At 37.8% G+C, this 24,342-nt stretch overlaps 1 protein-coding gene across 2 annotated transcripts; it reads left to right on the top strand.

The window, feature by feature from the left end:
• The first annotated feature begins 1,820 nt into the window (after positions 1–1,820).
• Positions 1,821–24,336, top strand: rfx4 (regulatory factor X, 4). Of its 2 annotated transcripts, none has more exons than XM_051870665.1 (18): positions 1,821–2,114; positions 4,587–4,673; positions 4,928–4,988; positions 5,887–6,010; positions 6,852–6,913; positions 7,682–7,895; positions 8,432–8,509; positions 8,673–8,836; positions 12,351–12,451; positions 12,543–12,601; positions 12,749–12,893; positions 13,449–13,543; positions 14,678–14,795; positions 15,581–15,700; positions 17,789–17,950; positions 18,136–18,301; positions 18,406–18,544; positions 23,068–24,336. In XM_051870665.1, the coding sequence occupies exons 1-18, from the start codon at positions 2,072–2,074 to the stop codon at positions 23,335–23,337; spliced, it is 2,208 nt and encodes a 735-aa protein (XP_051726625.1). In that variant the 5' UTR covers positions 1,821–2,071; the 3' UTR covers positions 23,338–24,336. The 2 variants fall into 2 exon arrangements, with proteins under 2 accessions (XP_051726625.1, XP_051726626.1); XM_051870666.1 differs by having other exon boundaries at positions 1,822–2,114; positions 18,175–18,301.
• Positions 24,337–24,342: the final 6 nt, after the last annotated feature.

Raw genomic sequence — 24,342 nt, forward strand, 5'->3', positions numbered from 1 at the left:
GTCATCTGTCACTCAAGCTTTTTAAAGCAGGATGGTTTCTTATTGGCTATAAATGTTTTTATCAGTTATCTGTTGGGGGAAAAAAATTTTTTTTCCAAAAGTGATTTCAACAATATTGTTTCTCTGTGCCGTTATAGTTGTGGTGTGGACTCTGTTATTCTTTTTTATTTTTTCTTCTAAAAATTTATATATATATATATATATTATAACTATTATATCTTTATCCTTTATAGTTATCGTTCTTGGCGTGAACATGAATTTACGCCAGTGTTTAGTGTCACATGATCCTTCAGAAATCATTTTCATATGCTTATTTGGTGTTCAAGAAACATTTATTATTAATAATGTTGAAAAGAGTTGTGCTGCTTAATGTTTTTATTATTATTTTAACATTTTTTCTGGATTCTTTGAATTGAAAAGAAAAGCAACACGTCTTTTCTGTCACTTTTGATCAATTTAATGCATCCTTGCTGTATTAAAGTATTAATTTCAAGTGTTTAAGTATACTGTAACCTGCCACATATAATCTAGTGTTGGTTTTCTTATACCCCCCCAAAATTTAATTTTATGAGATGATAAAATGTCACCTGTGGCATCTGCAAAACAAATGAACTTTAACCTTAAAAGTTGAAATTTCTACAACAGCAAGTAAGTCAATTCTCCTCAAGTTCACACACATGTCTTAGTGAAGTATTTAATCACATTACCCATCATCTATGGATATTTCCCACTAATGTTTGAAAACCAGAAAGTGTCCAAATACGTTTCATACAATCAGTATATCTGCTTAAAACTTAAAATTTAACAATGTTTTTGCTCAAGACATTCTTTCTTTTAAATAACTGGATGTTGGTTTGATATGTTTTATCTAATGCAATGACCTAATCATAAATGACTTAAGTATCCAAACACATTTCGAGGCCCACTGTACAGCAGGTTGTTCCATCTAAACCTCAAATGCCAAATAAATATCTCCAGCTGAAGTCCGACCTCCACACAGCGAGGAGGCCGTCGCCTGCGCAGTCTATAGGTATAGGAGCGAGCGTTCCTCTGCCATCCAACAAGTGGGGAGCAGTTCCACCATAATCCCCCTTTCTCCTACTCACTCTCTCTTTCCCCCGTGGTTCCATTCATATTCTAATCACAGCTTTCCCTTCTGCAGTTTGTAGGCACTCCATCAGAGCCCTCCCTGCCTCAGGCTCTACACTTTTACTTCCCCCTTTTGTGGCTGCGCTCTCCTTCCAGCACACTAAAATAAGGTTGCTTCAAGGAGAGAGAGAGAGAGAAGGGGAGGGGGGTCCACCAAACTTTCTCTATGCAGTTTTGCCAATGGCCTATGAAGTTTCTGGACGTTTAGTTTCAAAAGATGACGATGAACATGTTTGACTTTGACGTTGTTTTTGCGTTCTCATCACCCTGATTTGAATGAACTCAACTTTCACGCTCCCGTTTCCAGACCTATTAACGGCGTCGCACACATCAAAAAACTTTGCGATGGGCCAAAAAGTGGCCCTTGGATGGAGAACTTTAAAACTAAAGCAGCGGGGGCAGAGTGTGTATGTGCGTGTGAGGAGAGGGTACGAAAACGTATTAAATGCTATAATGGAAGACGGGGAGGCCACAGTGCTGGGATTGCGTAGATCTAAGCCTCTTTTTTTTCTGGGAAGGGAGCTTTTCTTATTCAAAACAGCCCCACAAAAGACTTCCAGTGAGCCTTGCCACATCCCCATCTGACTCGAAGCCATTCATCAGCCTGCCGAGCCTATCAATGACATGTCCCCCATCAGGGCTCCTATAAAATCAGCCCCTTTCCCATGAAACATCAGCAAACATTTTGACGGCTCTGGCTTTTCCCCCGCTGGATCTCTGGAGTCTGTGACCCCCCCACCCCACCCGCTCCTACAACCCACACCCCCACCTCCATCACCACCGCCACCCTCTCCACGGACCTCACATCTTATGCATCTCTGCGACGGGCAGTTCTCTCGGAGAGACGGAGGGAGCTGAGGAGGGGGAGTCCAGCACGGAGCCATTTTCTCAGAGGAGCCCCTGGAACGTGCATGGGAAGAGGATGCATTGTGGGCTGCTGGAAGAGCCTGACATGGATTCCACAGGTTGGTTCCTGCTGCACCGCTGTGACATTGGGACGCCTGGGATCTGGGCTTTTTTGGAACGCGAAACGGGCCTTGGGATTTTGTGACCTGAGATTGGCATCAGAAAAAGTTATTTAACCTTCCGTCAGGGAAGCTCTTGAATCTAGTACACCAAGAGATAAGTTGGCATGTTTTTTGGCCTCATTTTTAATTGCTCCGGATGGGTGCGCTTCTGCTGAGAATATTGTTTTACGCAGTTTTGGAACTATGTAAAGTGGACGCCGTTTTTACGGAGTAGCAATATGACCTTAAATTGAGACTAAACTCATGTAAGGTCACAGTTCTGAGTTTGTTGTCCAGTTTAAAAGTTTTTTTTTTTAAATGATGCACCTGCTCAAGCCGAGTTTTGACTTGAGTCAAAACTGCACTCGGTACTATTGGTAAATATATAGTTGCTTCTCCTGCAGGTATAAATTGTAAAGATAACATTATTACGTACAGAATGTAGAGTTTTAACCACAAAACGTCTTATTTACAAATTTCATTTCTAAAATGTAACATTACGCGTGGCTTCAAAAAGCAGTGTTACCCATCGTTCAATTCTGTTCAGGGCAGTTTTGTGGGAAAAAAAAAAATGATAAAAGTTAATTATTAGATATTTGGGTGACACTTTTCCACACTGATATTCAGCGCATGATTATAAACCATCTCAGATCTGTCTCGCCTTTAGATTGGATTTAATCCAATTATTTAGAGAACTACTTAAACTGTTCACAGAGCAAATGATTCAATTACAGGCTGAAAATCTGATCTCAACTGACTATGAGCCAACACTGACGGAGATTAATTAGATTCTGAGGGAGAAAAAGAGATTTGTTGAGCTTCAAAATAACAGCTGCAGTATAATAATAACAATACTTTTTAATTTAAATTAAATAAAATGTCAGCAAAATTTTAATCTAAACAAATAGTTAAAATGGTCATTTAGAGTTGTTTCAAAGCAAAATAATACTCAAAATAGTTTAGACAGCCTGTTATGATTGATAGTTGCCTTTTTAATGTAGCCTTATAAAATTTGTAATGCAAGGAATATTTCACATTTGAAGTAAATTGAAATATTTTTTTCTCCATCTCATTGCAAGTTTATTTTGCCTAAATTGTGTTTTCATAAAATCCAAAGCCTTTCAATAACTGTCACAATAAGGAATACTTAAAATAAATTTAGTTTTCTATTTAATAAAATAGCCAGACTTTGTTCAGAACGTATGAATTTACTTAAAAAAAAAAAAAACTCCATTTTGAGACACTGTAATATGTAGGCCTAATAGGCTATATTTTAAACTTATGCATGATTGTTTCTTGCTTTTTAAAATGATGATGAGGATTTTATTATTATGATGCAGAAAATGAGCAGATCAAAGCTGGGCCTCACAGTATTTTCAGCTTTTAATCTGCTACAAACTATGACCTCCAATCAGATGAGAATGTAGATTTTAGCTTATTAGTAATTTCATCAAATGCAAATTTGCCTCAATAAATATATATTTTAATCAAGTCAAAACTACTTATCACTTTACACCTGCTGTTTGAGTAGTTAGATGTATGATGGCTGTCAAATAACTTACCCAAACAAGTATAACTTTCTCTCTAACCTTAGCCGCCATCTGATGCATCAGTAGGCTATTGGTTGCCAAGTGACTCGCATCGTTGTCATGGCCCGTGCAGGAAAACATGACTGACTTAAGTTCGAATCGAATTATAAGTGTTTCTGTCTTGTGATGTAAGGACATCAGTCGGCTTACTTGCATAGCAGAAATGAGAATGGCGCTAAAAAGGTTCTATTATGACGACACCGCTATGGAGGAGCGCGCTGAATCAATTGAGCGTGCGCGCGCCTGTAATTCGCCTCAGGAACAATGAGGGATTCCTGCAGTTCTGCTGAAAACATTTCAAATAGAATCCCAGCTGCCCAAAGATCCGCACAATCGATTGTAATTGAATTGCCCCGTCATTATTATGCCCCTCAACTCTTTAGGCAGTGGCTGCAATAACACACAGCCACTAATGTTTTTGCACTTGTCCACAAACTGACAGTTAACGTGAACGACATATCGAATTTAAAATGACAACAATTACAGTTCAACACATTCGCCAAAAATTTCAAGCTCTGGGGAGGAAAGACGAATAGGCCTAGTTTTGTTTAGAATCCACATCGCGTTCATGCACCTGTTGCTTTTGCTGATAGGAATAAATGAGATAAATCAGAAGCTGTTGAAATGTAGGCTATTTAAAAAAAAAAAAAAATAGAATTGAATAGAAAAGGGCCTGAATGTATAGGTAAATAAAACGTTTGTAGTTTCGTTTGTTTTGTACAGTTTAAAAAACAAATTTATTTTGTTTAATCTAAAAAACGTAACAAATAGGGCCTACGAGAAGACGACAAAAAGGCATAGGCTAATGTAAAAATATATTTTTTTCTCCCTCCTTTTGCAGAGAGCTGGATTGAAAGATGTCTGAACGAAAGCGAGAGCAAGCGCTTCTCCAGCCACTCTTCTATTGGAAACATGTCCAACGACGAAAGTAAGTATAATGTATCGTAATGAATAAATTAAATGAAAATAGACTGCATGAAACATGAATAACACTGCTCAAAGAGAACCTAATGTGAATGTTATCAGTGACTGAATATCTTTCAAAAAGAAAAAACAGGAAAACTTTCAGGCTACTGTAGCCTATACAAAATTTTATATGATATAGGCTACATATAATTCATTATGTATAATTTATTTATTTTAATACTGATTTTGGTTGTCGTGTTTTTCTTTTTATAAAAGACGAAGAGAAGGAAAATAACCGAGCATCTAAGCCACATTCAACACCTGCCACATTACAATGGTGAGTCTAATTTAGCTACACCAGAAATGTACATCACTTATTTTCATCTTTAGCACCACCTGACACAAAGTTGAACTGTTGAAAGGTTTTAAACCACAGTAAAATGATGAATATAGTAATTAGCTTTGATATTTTTAATGACATTCTATAGGAGCAAAAGGCTTCGGTCATTGGAAAAACCCCTCTTTGGGTTTGAGAAATATATCCTGTTGTATACAGTTTCAGGGCACCATTTTGTAAAATGTGACACAAATACATTTACTTGCTTGATGATTTCCAAACAAATCATTCACTTTTCTAGGAATTCTACATCATAAAACAGCAGTTGAATTTCCAAATGTCGTGTTTGCGGTCCTGTCGTTTGTAAGTTGTCAGTTTCAAGTGTCAGAAAGGGAAACAGACTTACAACCTCACAGAGAATGTCTTTAAATTTCGAATTGATTATTAAAGGATCAGTCAATAATATGAAATCTTGCTCGTCTATCTTGTATACTGGCAAACAAAACTAAAATAAAAATTTTCAGGCCATTTTCTCTCATTTGAAATAATTTTTATTTAATTTTATTTAAATTATGGCCTACTTATCGGTCTTGGAAGCTATTTACCATGAACTACACTATTTAAAATGTCTTTAAAAAAAAAAAGAGGATGAATTTGAATATGAGAATATATACATACAATATATATGCCACAACATAAATATTGTAAGAAAATTTTGCAAAATTGCATTGCTTGGAGATCACTCCAGTACATACAGTATAATTGCATGCAGTAATATTTGTTTTAGAACTCCAGAACTGCCTCCCTCCATGTTCCACTGCAGAGTTTATGTAATATTGACTTATGATGCCCGGACACTAATTTTCTATGTGCACTGATCAAATTGTGTATTCATTAGGCTGGAGGAGAACTACGAGATCGCAGAGGGTGTTTGTATTCCTCGCAGTGCACTGTACATGCATTACTTGGACTTCTGCGAGAAACTTGATTCTCAGCCGGTCAACGCTGCAAGCTTCGGGAAGGTAGAAACCTGTATTTAAATCTTCAGTGATGAAATCAGATATTCTGTCTTTTATGATAATCGTGATTTGATGAGGTAATCAAATGTAAAATGACTTCACTTAGTTGTATCCTATAAAAATGCATGTTCACGTGAAAGAGGAAGGAAAACATCTGTTACAAAAAAGAAAAGCATGACATAATACTGGGTATTATGAAGAGCCACAGCCAGTGGTCTTTTCTTACACCTCTTCTGCAAACTCATAGCTGGACAATATAAACAATGAACATGTTCACCCTTGTTCCCACAACCCCTCAACCCACCTACTCATATAGCCACCCCCCGACACCCTTGTCCCGCTCCCCCGGGTCCTGTCGGAGGATATTGAAAAAGAGAGGGGGCCTGGATTAATGTGTAATTAAAGGAAATTTGGAAGGGTGAGATGTTGCGGAATGTTAGATCAGTGGCTGGAGCAGCGTGGGGTGTCCTTTAGGAAGGCTTCATTGATTCAGGACAAAAAAGAGAGAGAGAGCTGGACCTGCCTCCCTGTCTGCTCATTTATCAAGCCAAGCCTGACAGAAACTTCACAGCTTGGCCTCTTTTTTCATCCTGCACAATAGAGAGCTTCACTGTTTGCAAAGTTTTCTGCACCAGGAGCCGGACCAAGGAGCTCATGGACAAAAAGCAGAGTGAAAAAGAGAGATTGGCCAGAAAAGAAATGTCACTGGACATGTATGAATCGAACAAGACGATTGAGAAGATATTTTTGTCATAGTTGTAACAGATAACACAATGATGTCACAAAAGGTCTGGCCAAATAAATTTAATATATATGTGTGTATTTTTTTACCTGATCCTAACAGATAATAAGACAACAGTTTCCTCAGTTAACCACACGGAGACTAGGAACCAGAGGTCAATCAAAGTAAGTTCCTTCTCCAATATTAAAGAACTTTTCTAAATTTTTACATTTATCATATCACTTTAAATATGTTTTGTCCAGTTGGTGACAATCAGAGTCAATATTACTTCTAAAAAATTATTTATGATAATTAATTTGCACAATTATTCTTTTTTCCCCTTATCTATCCACCCTCATGTTGCTCCAAACTCCAAAATGTGAAGTAGGAAAAAAAATTTATATATAATTTATTTAAAAAATATATTACTAACTAGTCAAAAATTTGGAATTATTTAGATTTTTTTAACGTTTTTGAAGGAAATAATGTGATTTTTTAAATGTTTTTAAAGATGTAATTAATTTCTGTGATGCAAGCAGAATTTTCAGCATCATTACTCCAGTCTTCAGTGTCACATGATCCTTCAAAAATCCTTCAAAAAAGTATATTATATATTAAATATATTGTATATAAATTACATTTTGATATTTTTGATTTATATATATATATATATATATATATATATATATGAGGAATATAAGTAAAAAAGTTAACTTTTGCTCATGGTTTATATCATCTACAGAAAAAATCACTTGGGCCTAAAAATAAAACTTTTTTGCACTGTTATGAGGATCTAGTCATTGAGAGACATATTACTATTTTACACCCCCACAAAAAAGTTACTGCAAATCTACTTTAGATTATGAACACTTTCTAATCATGACTGCTTTAGTAAAGCAAAATTGTCAGCAAACTCCTATATAATCTTCCTGCCACTCACTTGTCCCTCTTAGGTATCACTACTATGGAATCGCTGTAAAGGAGAGCTCCCAGTACTACGATGTGATGTACTCTAAAAAGGGAGCTGCGTGGGTGAACGAGACGGGCAAGAAAGAGGTCACCAAACAGACAGTGGCGTATTCACCGCGCTCCAAACTGGGCACTCTCTTGCCAGACTTTCCAAATGTCAAAGACCTAAATCTGCCCGCCAGTCTGCCAGAAGAGAAGGTAAACAGATCACTAAAACCTCTAACTGCTAACCTCCAACTCCAACCCCCCTCTCCCTCCTCCTGCCCGCTACCCTCCCCTCTAGATCCTGCTTTCATGTGTCAGGCGGACCTTCCCTGGGCCTGGATTTAGATGAGGACCTGGAGGATTTATGTGTTGGTTCCTAGCGAACTCTTAATCTTTCAAGTAGATAATAAGATCTCGCATTGGACAAAGGATGGGCACTAGCTGTCTCGCTTTAAAAAGGTGCCTGTAATTTTAAATGGTTTGTGAGTTTCTGATCTTTAAAGCCTCTTTTTATACACTGGTTTGGCAAGACCTTGTAAATAGGCATTGTTCGTGAAAGCAGCTTTTTTGTTGTTTGGTATTTGTATCCTCTTTCTTTAGTGTTAGAGTCTTTTAGTGTCTTATTAATGCATGACCATGAGTCAGGAATGAATTTGGTATGACATCATTAACACCAAGAGTTTCTGTGAATTAGTCTCTGTGGGAAAGTATTATAAAAAGTAGTTTAAATTAGCTTTTTTCTCTACAAGGTCTCAACCTTTATCATGATGTACAGAACTCACTGCCAGAGGATACTGGATACAGTCATACGAGCCAACTTCGATGAGGTTTGAAATTTCTTTTCTTTTTTTCCCTACATGCATTAAGATGCTTTGAATGATGTTTTCTTCAAGCTTTTTCATCCAGTGGCATTAATTGTGATGGTTCACACAAGAAAAGTCTTCCTTCATGTTTTATCGCAATGTTTATTATTTTTGTGTATATGCGTAGGTCCAGAGCTTCCTGTTGCACTTTTGGCAGGGCATGCCGCCCCACATGCTTCCTGTCCTGGGCTCTTCTACAGTGGTGAATATAGTGGGTGTATGTGACTCTATATTGTACAAGGCCATCTCAGGAGTCCTCATGCCCACCGTCCTACAGGCTCTGCCTGACAGGTGAGTCCCATCCCTGCCTATTATGATGTTGTTAAAAAGTGACAGAATTTATACACTTACAGTTTTTTGAAAGTGCTGCATTTCCTGGCATAATTCTGGGTGAAAAGGCACAGAGCTGTAAAGAGTACCTGAAAACCATACTTGAGTAAAAGTACAGATTTACAGTGAAAATGACTCCATTACAAGTTACAAGTCATCAATTTCAATATGATTTGTGTAAAAGTCTTACCCACAGTTTCACAGACAAGGCTTAAGTCTAGTCCCAGACTAAAATGCATGTTTAACTGAAAGCAACTTGCACTGACATATCTAACAATATATCAGTGCCATTGTTTTGTCTCAAGATGCACACCAGTAATGTTTTTTTCTATGGCACGTTTATAAAAGCTACTTAAATGCCCTAATTGAACTAAGGCCTAATCTAATCTAAGCCCTGTCTGTGAAACCAGGCCCTAGAATATCTGATTTTAACAGTACTTAAAGTCCCCATGAAATCAAAGTTTTTTGGCTTTTAGTATGAATATGTTATCTATAATATAGGTTATCTATAAGGTAGTGTGATCCAAAACAATGACAAAATTTGCATTTCTGTAAAACATTTTCAGCTGGTTAAACTTAGAAATGAAAGTTCACTTGCTGCCTTAAAATTATGAGTTAACTCAACTTGAAGATAACCTTTGTTTCAACTCAAAAATAGTCAAGACAACGCATTACTTTAAGTTAAAAATTAAACTTAAAGTAATGCATTGTCTTGACTATTTGTAAGTTGAAACAAAGGTTATTTTCAAGTTGAGTTAACTAATGTTTAGTTGAGTTAACTTACATTTTTAAGGCAGCAGGTGAACCTTCATTTCTAAGTTTAACCAGCTGAAAATGTTTTACAGTGAGATATAAGCATTCAAAACTTACATTCTCTCACTTCCGCCAATATGGATCAACAATTTTAATGACATCACTATGCACTTCAGCTTCTCTTCAGATTTTCTGTCCAATCAAATGCTCTCTAGAATCTGAAGCGTCCCGCCCCCTACATTATAAATAGACGCTGAAGTATCTAAAATTGGTCACTTGTTCACACAGTTACTATTTTCTACATGGTGAATGGCACATAGTGCACTATATATACAATTCAGACAGTGTAAATATTTTTCCATTGGGGCAAATGAAGTCTGGTTTTGCGTTAGTGTCACGCGAACCGCCACAGCTTGCACACAGAGTCGGCGCAGACCACAAAACATATCGAACCTGCAAAATTCTGCACAGAATGCTGTATTTTAAAGCGATATGGAGGAGAAACGGTTAGAGATTAGGAGGAAACTGCAGCTTTACCGAGATCAGCTCTGGCCGAAACGCTATTGGCTATTTTAAAAAAGGGGAGGAGCTGTTCGATATGTCCCGCCCTGTTTTCCTGTTTCAGTGGAAATTTTGTCAACACAGTGAATAATGCTGTGCGTTTCAAGACACTTCAGTGGACCTTTAAGTATTTTACTCATACTGAATGTAGACTCAAAGATGCAGTAGTCCTCAACACCCAAGAGACATGCCAGTGAAAAACAACAAACCGTTGATTTGTGAGGAGAGCAATCACTCTTTTCTAAGATCAAAATAAAACTGAACACCTCAATATTGCAATAAATCATGGTCAACAGAGCAGCCTCTTAATCTTGTATCTACAAACATTCAAGTCTCAGTTAAGCTCAAGTACTCATGAAGGGCTTAAGTAAACCAATATCCTTCAAGAAGGTCACTTTAATATAATATATAAATAAAATAATGTTAAGTAAAATTAAATAGTCAAAGCCTGCTTGCACTGGACGTGTCGGTTTCGGCCTCATCACCCGCTGAGGTCATGTCCTCATCTCATATAGGAAAAACACCTGTGATTCACAACTACCTGCTAATGCACTCACATTCATGTAAAACAGCTTTGTTGACAAGTTTGTGTGAGTAAGGGCAAAACGCACAAGATATAGTACCTTCAATGCCCTGCAGATGGCGATATCCCTTATTTTGTAGCAGAAATAAACTGCTGCAGAAAAAGTTAGGTGCCATGCAAATAGAGCACCTCAGGGATGACGTGTTTTTGTAGGCCAACCCGGAAGTTAGCGGCGCACGGGTTCCCTCGATCGAAAGCCTATGCATTTTTCCCATAGACTTTTGGAAAATCGCAAAAAATAAGCTCTGTGTTTAACAAAGGGTTATGACACTTACACGTTTTGGCTATCAAGATAATCTTTACAAGTTAACACAACATTTATACATTTTGAAGCCTAAATAAAGTCGTCAGATATAAAAAGCTAACAGTAGGCTATAAACGGACTACAGCACACCATGGTCGTGGATCAACGTCCCCACCACCAAGCTTCCTCAAACTTTATTTTTAAAAAAACTTTATTTAAAAACATGCTCGCTGATTATGATCTGTGCTGTGTATGAATACTTATCCACTTTTTCATGAGAAATTCTGTCCAAATGTCCTGTTTGTCATGATGACATCTGAAGTCCCCGCCAAAGGAAGTAGTCCCTTTTATCAATTTGTTAGCAACCGCCATTTTTAAGACACAATAAAGGTTTAAAAAATCACAAGCGGGTTATAACTGGTGTGTTTTATGTCATAGATCAAAACGTGAAAATATTTAGAGGCTTTGTTAACCACAGACCTTATTTCAGGCGATTTAGCAAAAACCCATTCAAAAAACCCATTGACTTCGGGGCGATGGAACCAGAAGTCCTAAAATGCTACAATGCCTACAAAAACACGTCATCCCTGAGGTACTCTATTGTAACAAGTAATTGCATCACTCATCACAAATGTATTGAAGTAAAGAGTACATATTCAAAAACGTAGTCAGGAGTATAAGTTGCTAATATCTTTAATACTCAGTAAAACTACAAAGAAGCCAAAAATATACTTAAGTACAGTAACTGATTACTTTTACAAATACTTTACACCACTGGAAAGGGGTTATTTCATGAGAAAAAGAAAAATTATGACAGAACTCGATTTTATTCATTGGAACTGGATGGATTAATAACTGTTGTACCGATGTAAAGTGGATGGAATGGACAATTTGGCTAAATAAGAGGGAAAGTTAAAGTCAAGTAAAATCACATTTTAATAGGATAACGTAGATTTTTTAAGATTATGAAGATTTTTATGTGCATATTATATATGATATTTTATTTCACATTCAACATCCTCAGAATTGCCTTAGTGCTGATTGAACTCCAAGCCTTGAGACTTTTTTAGTCAAATGGATCTTTGTCTTCAGGCTAAATAAATACCTTAAATACTAATGCCACAGAGATCATTATCTGCATCTCTAACTTTTGCATCAGACTCAGGGTAATTAACTTACCAGAAAATTTCCTGTCAATGACGCATGACTCCAATTTTAATTGCACAAGACAAGAGGTCAGAAATTTCATTGCGTCAGAGCATCCTTTGTACTGTGTAATGGACGTATGGAATGGTTTTACAGTATGTCCTTGTTTATGTTTTTTGATAATGCAGCCTAACTCAGGTGATCAGGAAGTTTGCCAAGCAGCTGGATGAGTGGCTGAAGGTGGCATTACATGACCTGCCCGAGAACTTGCGCAACATAAAGTTTGAATGTAGGTGCCAATGTATTCAATACACTCAAAACCATCAAAATGAACTTTGCTAGTATTCTTTTTGAATAAATATAATTTTTTTTATTCTCAGTGTCAAGAAGATTTTCCCAGATACTTAAACGACAAACATCATTAAACCATCTCTGTCAGGTATACAAACTTTACGGCCTTTTATGTTTAATATTTAACCTTTCTCTCTGCCTCCTATTCTCCATCATGCTTGCATCATATTTTTACAAATGTCTCTGATCAGTCATAGTGCAGGGAGAAGTTTTAATTAAATACTTGCTCTTGCAGGCCTCTCGAACAGTGATCCACAGTGCAGACATCACCTTTCAAATGCTTGAAGACTGGAGGAACGTAGACCTCAACAGCATCACTAAACAGACACTTTATACAATGGAAGATTCCAGAGAGGACGAGAGGAGACTTATCATCCAATGTAAGGAGTCATCGTGCATTTCAGGATCAGATTTAAATGAAAAAGTATCAGATAAGTCCCAGCCGGACTGATTCAGATTTATTTATTAGTGTTTCTGTACTACACTAGTTTGGTGAATTCCACCGCATGCAGTGTTATTGCTGCAGAATCACATGCAGCGCTGTGTTAAATGCCCCACTGGTTTATGTTTCGGATTTCACACAGTAGCTGTCAACCAGCACTGAATCATTCCCACGACCATGAGCGTCAAGCTTTAACCACAGACACTGAGAGGTTAACCCTCACAGTTTGACACCCTGAGGAGCATTTCAAATTCATTTCAGCGTCAGCCTCTCACATGACTGATCAGGTCAAAGTTCAAAGATTCTGTCATGTCATCCTCAAAAGAGGATTGTGAGCTCCTCTCTCTAATTTCATATGGAGATCTCAAATCTGTGCCAATAGTATTTTTGTAATTACAGATTAGCAACCTTTACAAGCAATTAAAATGGATTTTGAGAAATGTATGCTTCAAAATAATCTCTCTCTCAAACTGTTTTTTGCTGTTTTTCAAAGTGTATCAAGAATTTGACAGACTGCTGGAGGACCAGTCCCCCATTGAAGCCTACATCGAGTGGCTGGACTCTATGGTGGAGAGATGTGTCGTGAGGGTGCGTGTACACAGAACCTGATTTCACCAAGTGCAACATGTTCCGGAGTCATCGTCTTTGTTGATCCTGGAACAACATTCCGAACAACCAGTCAGATTTGAGGGACAAGTTTACAGTTTATGTCAAGTTTAGGCTTACAACCAGGGTTAGCTGCTTCTACATCAGTGTTATTCACCTATCATTTCCCTCAGATTTTAAAATAACTCATGAGTAGGGTTAGGTTTATGGACAGGGATATGGATAGGACTAAATTTTCGGACAGGACAAAATATGTTGACCCAGGAACATGTCTAACTCTGTGAAATCAGGCTTGATTTATACTCTACAGTATGAAGATCATATGACTAGATATCTGATTGTATAGGTAAAATATAGGCCTATACAAATATTTAAATATGAATAATCAAAATACACCTTCCATACCTATACCTTTCAAAAGTTTGGGGACAGTAAGATTTTTTTTAATGTTGTTGAAGGAAGTCCTTCTCAAGGTTGCATTTGTTTGATTAAAAATACAGTAAAACAGTAATATTGTGATATTATTTTAAATAATTGCTTTCTATTTAATATATATTAAAATATAATTTATTCCTGTAATGGCAAAACTGAATTTTCAGCATCATTACTCCAGTCTTCAGTGTCACATGATCCTTCAGAAATCATTCTAATATGCTGTTTTGTTGCTCAAGACAAATTTGTTATTATTATCAATGTTGAAAACAGTATGTATGGAGATATAATGGAGATATTTCAACAGGAATATCAAGAATTGTCATAGCACTGTTTGTATGTTCTTCCAATCCAAACTAAGTTTGCAGGTGTCCAACCCATTCAACTCTAAATGCCGTCACAACATACTTAAGACCTATCATGATGCAATTCCCCCAACTTAATGATGTCTTCATGGCCCCTTTTTGCGGGGCCTCAATTATAGTCCAGATATGGGCTTGTAAATCTGGTTGCTATGGGAACTTATACTACCTACCAGACAATAGTTCAATAGGAGGGTGTTTCCTTAGGGGCAAATCAAATAGTTGACTTGTTGACGTGTTTTTCGTACTTGGGGGTTAGGCCCCAAAGGTTAAGGCCCCTGTGCCTTCCCCCAGGCTTTTCTAATGGTAATACTCCCTTTAGGTGGCGGGGAAGAGACCCGGATGCCTGAAGAGGGTAGCTCAGCAGTTCCTGCTCATGTGGTCGTGTTTCGGGACCAGAGTTATCCGGGATATGACGCTGCATAGTGCACCGAGCTTTGGTGAGTCAAACTGGACCGTTTTGTCACAATCATCCTATTAGAGAGAGTCGAATCTTCTTCTCACTGATTTTATTTGTTTGGAAGCTTGGGTTTGTCAAGTTAACTAAAAGTTGCTCAATCCACAACACCAAGTGTCAACTTTTAACTAAGATGGCAGCTTTGTTAACTCTTGGCTTACACCATCTAGCTGTCTATGGCAAAGTTACTGAAAGAAGGGCCATAAAAGAGGTAAAGGCCCCCTCCCTGTCCACTCTGTCTGTGAATATCAAAGGCACAGCTGGTTGCAGTGTTTTGATAATGCAGCTCTCTGTACAAAACAGCTAATTAACAAAGGCTAACCCCCACCAAGTCTTTCCCCCTTCTTCCCATTTTATGACCGGGCAGTATTGCGCCCAGTCCGCTGAATAGCCGCAATGTTTATTATGCACATAGTGGCTGGAGTTGCTAACACAATGTGAGGATTGTGCCATGCTCCTTATGAATTCTTTCCCCCATTTCATTCAGAACATGGACTCAAAGCATCATATGCTTCAGTAACTCTGTAGAGTTTATGGTTGGACCGCTAGTTTGTTTCTGACTCTTACTGTTTAAATGGGCTTTAGAATTGCACCAATTAACAACATCAAATCATTTTGTTCGCTTGAAGCTCTCAGAGATTCAAATTCAAAATGCTTTATGGGAGTAGTCCAGAAAAAGCCTTTATTTATTACTTGTTTCAGACAAGAGACTTGAATTGGTAGAATATATTAACTTCTTATGTTAAATGGGATTCTTTATATTTCTAGGCTCGTTCCACCTGATCCACCTCATGTTTGATGACTACGTACTATACCTGCTTGAGTCTCTGCACTGCCAAGAGAGAGCCAATGAACTGATGAGGGCTATGAAAGGAGAGGGCTCACCAGGTAAGATTGATTTCATACAAACAATAGAGCTGATCGGTCATGACATCAATTTGTAGACCAACGCAGAAAGCTGATTTGTCATTAAAACAGTAGTTTTCATTAGTTTTGTGTTTGACTTTAGTTGAAGAAAGTTTCAAGGTTGTGGAACATTTTTCTTTTTGCTGTGAAGTCTCTACTGATTTTTGTAAAGTAAATATAAGAATAACTTCTATATTGTTAGTAATAATTCAATGTGAACACTTGCTGAAATGTACCAACTTAGGTTTACTTAATTATCCATTTATAATTTTTTAGTTCAAATACGATTCATCAGGCTTTTGAGGAATGTTTATTGCATTCCATTATATGTAAAAATATGTATATGTAAAAACTACAGAGCTTTGACCATAAAACTAAGCATTTAAATGTCATCTTACTAAGACATATTATTAGGAGATAGACAACTGAGTGAGTAACTAACAACTAATATTTATCTGCATTTTATGTACAATAAGTAGTTTGCTATATTGTTATAAATATCTCATTAATTTACATTACAAGCCATTAGAATTTCATCTTATGTTTTGGCCATATAAATATAAGCAACAGCACCAAATTGCACATTTTTGGTTAGTTTGGACCTCTGAATTACAGTGAGGTGTTTTTTCCTCCTCAAGTATGAGCTCTACAGTATGATCATATATAATACTACTAGCCGTAAAAGCCTGAGTATCAAATATGATACTCAACAAAAAACACATATGCTAACAATTATTTTCTCTATAGATTGAATAAACTGTTCCATAATGCTATATAATGGTTGTCCAATTTTCCTTCTTAGCAACTTGTTAGCTCTTTAACATTATAGATGCTGTAAATCAGCTTAGACCAGCATGCTTTATGCTAGTTAGAGCTGGTTTGGTGCTGGACACCCCTCCAAATCATTGAATTCAGGTGTTCCAATCAATTCCATGGCCACAGGTGTATAAAATCAAGCACCTAGGCATGCAGACTGCTTCTACAAACATTTGTGAAAGAATGGGTTGCTCTCAGGAGCTCAGTGAATTGAGCAGTGAGCAGCCAAGCCTTACATCACCAAGTGCAATGCAAAGCGTCGGATGCAGTGGTGTAACGCACACCGCCACTGGACTCTAGAGCAGTGGAGACGTGTCCTCTGGAGTGATGATTCACGCTTCTCTGTCTGGCAATCCCATGGACAAGTCAGGTTTTGGCAGTTGCCAGGAGAACGGTACTTGCCTGACTGCATTGTGCCAAGTGTAAAGTTTGGTGGAGGGGGGATTATGGTGTGGGGTTGTTTTTCAGGGGTTGGGCTTGGCCCCTTAGTTCCAGTGAAAGGAACTCTTAATGCTTCAGCATACCAAGACATTTTGCACAATTTCATGCTCCCAACTTTGTGGGAACAGTTTGGGGATGGCTCCTTCCTGTTCCAACATGACTGCGCACCAGTGCACAAAGCAAGGTCCATAAAGACATGGATGAGCGAGTTTGGTGTGGAGGAACTTGACTGGCCTGCACAGAGTCCTGACCTCAACCCGATAGAACACCTTTGGGATGAATTAGAGCGGAGACTGCGAACCAGGCCTTTTCATCCAACATCAGTGCCTGACCTCACAAATGAGCTTCTAGAAGAATGGTCAAAAATTCCCATAAACACACTCCTAAACCTTGTGGAAAGCCTTCCCAGAAAAGTTGAAGCTGTTATAGCTGCAAAGGGTGGGCCAACTCCATATTAAACCCTACGGATTAAGAATGGGATGTCATTAAAGTTCATGTGCACGTAAAGGCAGGCGTCCCAAAACTTTTGGCAAAGAGGTTGGTGGAAGAGGTTGTCCAGCATTGTCTTTCTGGCTGAGCTGGTTGACCATAGGGGTGAATTCAGGTTGATTGGGACACTTTTTCCCCTTTCATCTCAATGGCAAAAAGTGTCCCAACCACATCTGGTTAAGGTAGTTAAGATGTCTGCTGAGGCATCTTACACCAGCATCCAAAACGTAGATTGTGTTCACCGCATCATCTAAAATAATGTTATAGTTTTCAAAATCGCAAAGATTTCTGAACATTTTAGGCTTTTGTTTTGGGCTACTACAGCAGATACTGGGGAAGAGCTGATGATGATGGGCTCCACCCCCACATCTACGTCACCTGGACCCTACTCTCCTGCCAAGTCTGTTCACTCGGTGGGCGTACCAGCAGTAGGCTCCCCCAATTCAGCCCAGTCTCCGGAGTACACCAGCATATCAGCTACCACAGGTAAATGGTGTAGAACTGACTCTGAACTGATTATAAAACTCAAATCTCGCATCACAGTATCACATTCAACAGTACAGCTGGCACGGGCCCATTCCATGCATTCATTAAAACTGTATCTCACAGTAAGATCATTTAATTAACACGCCAAACACGTTTCTTTGTATATGTATGTCTGTATGTGCCAGGAGCTGTTCAGTCATATACCTGGTCCCTTACATACACAGTGACAACCTCAGGTGGCAGCCCACCCGAGACCGGATCCCAGCTTTCCTGCATGAGAGGCGCACCCCCTCTACACGGCTCCTCCTCCGCCCACAGGATGCCAGTTTACCCGCATCGGGATGAGCATGGGTGAGCCCCCAGATCAATCAAAAAACATTAAAAGTTGTGTTGAAAACTACATTACAGTGTGGATTGTGAAATGTTTTTAGAGATTTGTACTCCATTTTCTCCAGGTATACTGGCAGCTATAATTACAGCAGCTACGCAAACCAGCACCATCATGCCATCCAGAGTCAGTACTCAAGTTTAACCCATGAACCAGGGCTGCCCACCCCTCTGCACTATTCCTCATACCATCGGACCTCCGCACAGGTCAGGCTCTTCCCACTCAAAATCTTAAAATCATACACTACAGTGTTATTTTAATATAAAACTATTTATTTACAAGCTTAGAGTAATTTCTGAACTATTTATAAAATATCATAAAACATGATTACAAATATAGATTCACAATTTTCACTGGCAACGCTTTCAATTTCACAACACATGGTCTGAAAAAGGGATGTCAGTTAAAGTGATAGTTCACCCAAAAATGAAAATTCTGTCATCATTTACTCTCCAAACAGATCTCGACCCCCCATTTACTGCCATAGTAGGAAAATAAATACTATGGTAGTCAATGGGGGGCAAGATCTCTTTGGTTATTGACATTCTTTCAAGTATCTTCCTTTGTGTTCAGCAGAACAAAGAAATTCATACAGGTTAGGGTGAGTAAATGATGAAAGAATTTACATTTTTGGGTGAACTATCCCTTTAAAGTCACATTTATGTCAGTTAAAGCCCATTTCCACTACATAAGAAAAAAAACATGATTTAATTAAATTATAAATCATAATTATGACACAGAAATGTCATAATTTTGACATAAACGTGAAAATTATGCCATACTAAGTCATAATTATGAGATAAATAGTTGAAACAAAGTCAGGTAAGTTACACGTTACTACATGTACTTACTATAGTTATAACAGTAAATTATGCATAATTACAAGTAACTAATCCTAAACCAAAACCTAACCCTAAACATAACTCTATAGTATGTACATGTAGTTCATTAATATTACTCAGTACTTATTTGAGTAAGTACAATGTAACTGTCATCTGAAAATAAAGTGGTACCCAGTCAATTATGACATAAATAGTCACAAAAAACTTTTTATCTCATAATTATGACTTATAGTAGTCTAAATTATGACATACTAAGCTATAATTTGAAGACAAAATGTTGACATTTTGATAAACTAAGTTATAATTATAGCAAAAAGTCATAATTATGACAAAAAATACACTTTTTTTCTCATAATTGACTTTTTATCTCATAGTTATTTGCTTAATGTGGTATTTAACTTTTTAATTCAACTTTGACTTTTTATTGTATTATTTTGACTTCTGATGTCAAAATTATGTCACATTTATGATTAACCAAAGCCTGTTTTTTCCCTATGTGGCAAGAATGGTCTTAAATGCACATTAATTGCATTTTCAACCAATTTTAGTTCCATATTTTGATGTATTTCCGAGATGTATTACAGGATATTCAGTGAGAAAACATTTAAGACTGGGCTTGATTTTATCAACAACCCAAAAGGGAAATTTCAGAGGAAAAACTCTTTTGATTAAAGACTACAAAAGCAATTTTTTTTTTTTCACTGATGAATCATGAACAATAAGACTAGGAATGAGCGTTAAGAAAGTAAACCTAATAACAGATGGAAATGGGTGTGTATTCCCCAGTATTTAGAGTGGAAGTGTATTCCATCTCTGTCTCTACTGGGTTTGTAACTGAGAGAAGAATACTATACTGTGAATGTCAATGGTGGTTGATGTATTACAGTCATTAGCATCTGAAATGTTCTGGTAACTGTTATCCACAGAGTTTTATGGATAGAGAATGCTTGCTTACCTCAGCACACACTGGGGTAATAGGCTGAATTCCTCCTGATCAGAAATACTGGTCATTTAGCATATGTATTTAAAGTGTATTGACTTCTGAAAGAGAACAAAAGTGGAAAAGCTCAGTTAATTGTCTTTGTTAAACCTTTAGACAACTCCTGATGAAAACAGCACTCACTAAATCTCAAAATGCTGCAATTACTTTAGCATGAATCAGCCAAAGCAACATTTTCTATGCAGATATTTAGAAAAAGTCAAGACAAACATTGAATAGCCTACTGGCCTGGAAAAAACTTGTTTAAAAGTTAAAATTCCCTTGATGTCTGAAGTTTATTTAGGCCTTTTGTAGTTGGAATGTTTGAATATTTGAATTTTATAGTGAGTATAGTGAGTACTATGTATTTTAAGTTTGAAGATAGTTTGAATAGTTTTGTAGTTTGAATAGTGGAGCAGTTTCAAGAGAGATTTGAAGTTTGTTGAGCATATTGTCTTTGTCTTTTTGATTATTAAACATATAAAAACCATTAGTCCAATTAGTTAGAAAAGATATAGCACACTAAGAACAGGCTGCAAATCTGTGCCAAGTTTAGTGGATGTAGCCTGAAAACTTAGGAGAAGTTATAGTTGAAATATTTGTATGGGTTTCACTGAATTGTGGACAAGCACTGCATTGTTGCATGCAAATATATACAAAATTGACATGCTGCATGTTACTAGTTCAGAAACTGAGGGAATAGTTGAATGTTAAGTAGTCTTTATTGTGCTTGAGATAGAGAGAGAGAGAGAGAGAGTGTGTGAATAGTTGAATTAAATTGTTCAGTTGTGGATGGAGAGGAGTGGGTCTGGTCACATATATTGAAAGTCAAAGCGGGTGTGATGGTAATTTCCTGTCAAGAGCTCTCTGGTCCAGCCTGCCTTTGTAATGGGGGATCAGCTGGTCCTCAGAGTTTTAGAAGCAGTGTTGCTGAATTCTCCTCCACACAGCGGATGCAGCCTCTGAAAGGTGGACCGGCTAGAGCCAAGAGAGCCCCCCACCCCACACACACACACAGACACACACACTCAATGTCTCTCTACCATCCTCTCAATGACTGCCTCAGACAACGCAACTAGTGGCCGGAAATCCAGATGGAAAAGTTTTTAAAAATATTGTTATTCAATGGTCTCTTTTCTCTTCATGAACAAGAGGTCACCAAGCAACACATCTCGGTCTCTGACCCCGCCTGACTTTCTTTTTCCGTGCTGCAGCCGTTCATAAAAGCTCTGACTGTGGACGGTTTCTATTTAGAGAGCACTTATAGATTTTTACTTCCGCTTATTTTCCGTCAACTTAAAACGAATACAATGTCCACGCTTTGTTCAAGAGAGCTACTCTGAAGGAGGCGATGGAGAGGAGACAAATGAAGATTATGTTGACTTCCCCAGAGAGAACAGATTGTTTTATATAGACACAGTTTTGTTTTTGGTCTGTTACCCACAGCAACAAAAATACCTTTTAGAGTCTTTTTTTTTTTAAAGTGCTTTGTTAACTTAGCCTTCTTTTTTTATGCATCCAGAACAGATGTTCAAATGATGCTGAACTGTTGTACTTTTAGTTGATTATTAGATAGTCTTGCATCATAATTTTAACAATAACAAAAAAGCCAAAAAATGTGATTGAATGCATAACATAGGGGAGGAATTTATGTACTGTTTAGCCAGTTGGTCCAAGTTTTCTACATCTGAATAATAATAATAATAATAATTAATAATTAATTAATTGAATTACTTCTTCAAAAATAAAGAAATACCCTACTACTAATCATTATTATTAATATTATTAATTTTAGTAGTAGTAGTATTATTATTATGGTTGTTGCTATTTATTAATGTTTGCGGTTGTTGTTATAATTAACAATAATAATGTTTTTTTTTTAGCTGTTATTATTGTAATTATTATAAATGAAAACATTTAAATATAGCTGCAAGCAGCAATTAATGGGGTTCAAGCGTTTTAAGACCTTCATGCCATCTATTCTATGCTAGAGGCAAAGTTGTTCAGAATGAGGAGTTCTACCCACAGCCATTAAATATGGTTCTACCATGTGGTATGAATGTCGTGGGCGTGCGCGGAAATTTGCACAATATACGATCCTTATACGCGCTTGAAAAACGCGAAGGCGCCCCCCAGTGGCCGATTTATTTGGAATTTCTCACAGGCCTCTAGGGCCGTGAGTCAAACAGGCCCAGCGAGTTTCGTTCCAATTGGCCTCTGGTAACCTTGTCTGATAGCTGCTCAAACTTCAGTGGCTGATGGCGGACATGTTTTTCGAGATGCGTCAATGTCCTCATAGACAGTCATGACACCTTGGACGAAGACACCACATGCCAATTTTCAAGTCGATCGGGCTAACGGTGAAGTAGTTATAGCTGTTTCCAGGTTTTTTTCCTGTTATAGCGCCACCAAGCGGCCAGTCGCTGCGTCCTTTTTTACGAGACCACATAATGAGCTCTTAAATAGGTGTGCTCAGTTTGGTGGAAATATCTCATTCTGTTCACGAGTTATAGCCATGTTAGTAAAAGTGGCTCCGCCCACTTCGAACGTTTTGGCGGCCATTAGGGACCGTGAATTGGAATTTCAACTATTTTTGATAACTACTGACAATCAGACTCGAGAGAATCTCGCTGCACTGGTTTGGTTCCGATCGGGTCAAAAACCTAGAACTAGTTTGCAAAAGTAGGTTTTTCAAAAAATCCAAAACACCCGAAAATTGTACATTGTATGCGCTTGAACCCCTAATAATAAAGAACCTCAAACTGTCTAAAAACACCCCTTACGCATGGGCTTAATCTTTATTTTAACATAAAGAAGGAAGTTGAGATGATTTGTTTACAGCATGCACAACATAAGTCACTGTGATTTGTTCCAATGATCCTCATGTACGTCTCTCTCTGATTTGTAGTATCCACTCAACAGCCAGATGTCCAGAATGGAGTCCTGTTTGATGAGTGGGTCTCCGCTTCTACACTCGAGCGCTGTGACCCCCCGTTGGCCAGATGTGCCCTCGGCCAACAGCTGTTACTCCAGCCCCACTGTCCACACATCACGCTACTCCACCGGAGACATGTACTCCCCTCTGGCCCCACGCAGGAACTCTGAATATGAGCATGCGCAACATTTTCCAGGATTTGCCTATATTAATGGGGAGGCCACAACTGGGTGGGCAAAATGATTGTACCCTTCCAGGAGACAACAGATGTCTGCGCGTGGAAAGCTGATCAGATAAAACAGCGGCTGCCCATATTTAACATAATTACAAAGAATGTATTTGAGTGGAAATGACGTTGTGTCAGAGATGTTTTTATTGGTGTGGTCAGTGTTTACAGTGTAAGCTGCCAATGAAACTCTTTTCAAATCGCAATCATTGTGAGTGCAAAAAGGCAGTGTCCCAGTTGTGCCTTTCTTCACCTGTTTCTCATTTATCTCTATCTCTATAAACGTTCTAGACCATTTCTCTCATTTACTGTGCAAAAACTTTGATCGCTGACCTTGTTTCAGTGTGAAAATGCGCACATCTCACAGCGTTCGGTTACCACAGGTTGGGTGTTTGACGTCAAACAGTGATCTGTTAACAATACCACAGTGGGTATTTTTTCTCAGCCCCTGTCCACATCAAAGTGTGCTGCTTTCCTAGCATAAACATAACACATTCTCAGCACCAGGAAGAAATGCCTTAATATTTCATCTCAGAACACCCTATTGGCCAGCTGCCAGAATGCGAACGTCATAGGAGTTTAAACAAACAAGGGCCACTTACGTCAGTACTTGTTGCATGCAAATGTGAAAGTAAGATTTCTCATTTTACACAAATGCAGAATTACCCCAGTGTGATCCTGGGAAAATATTAGAGATCTTTTCTGTAGCTTTGTAACACTGTGTCCCTTTGCATTGTTTATCTGTGTTTGAACTGTATATTCAGTTTTGTATGATTTAGGAACCGAAAAGTGTTAACCTAGGTTTGTGTGTTTTTGAATGCACTCAAAGGTACTGTGGACCTATTACCCTATGGGTAGGAATAAAAAGGAAAGAATATGAAAATGTAACATTTATTATCTTTAGTCACTTTCTCTTGTAAATAAAAGCACTCAGTAACTTCTGTGGTGACAGCTGTTACCATGTAAATGATATATGTGGAATTATTTGTTGCCACATAAAGATTTTTTAAAACCCAGTTTGG

The sequence above is a fragment of the Ctenopharyngodon idella genome, chromosome 18 (assembly GCF_019924925.1).
Source record: "Ctenopharyngodon idella isolate HZGC_01 chromosome 18, HZGC01, whole genome shotgun sequence".
Classification (NCBI taxonomy): Eukaryota; Metazoa; Chordata; class Actinopteri; order Cypriniformes; family Xenocyprididae; genus Ctenopharyngodon; species Ctenopharyngodon idella.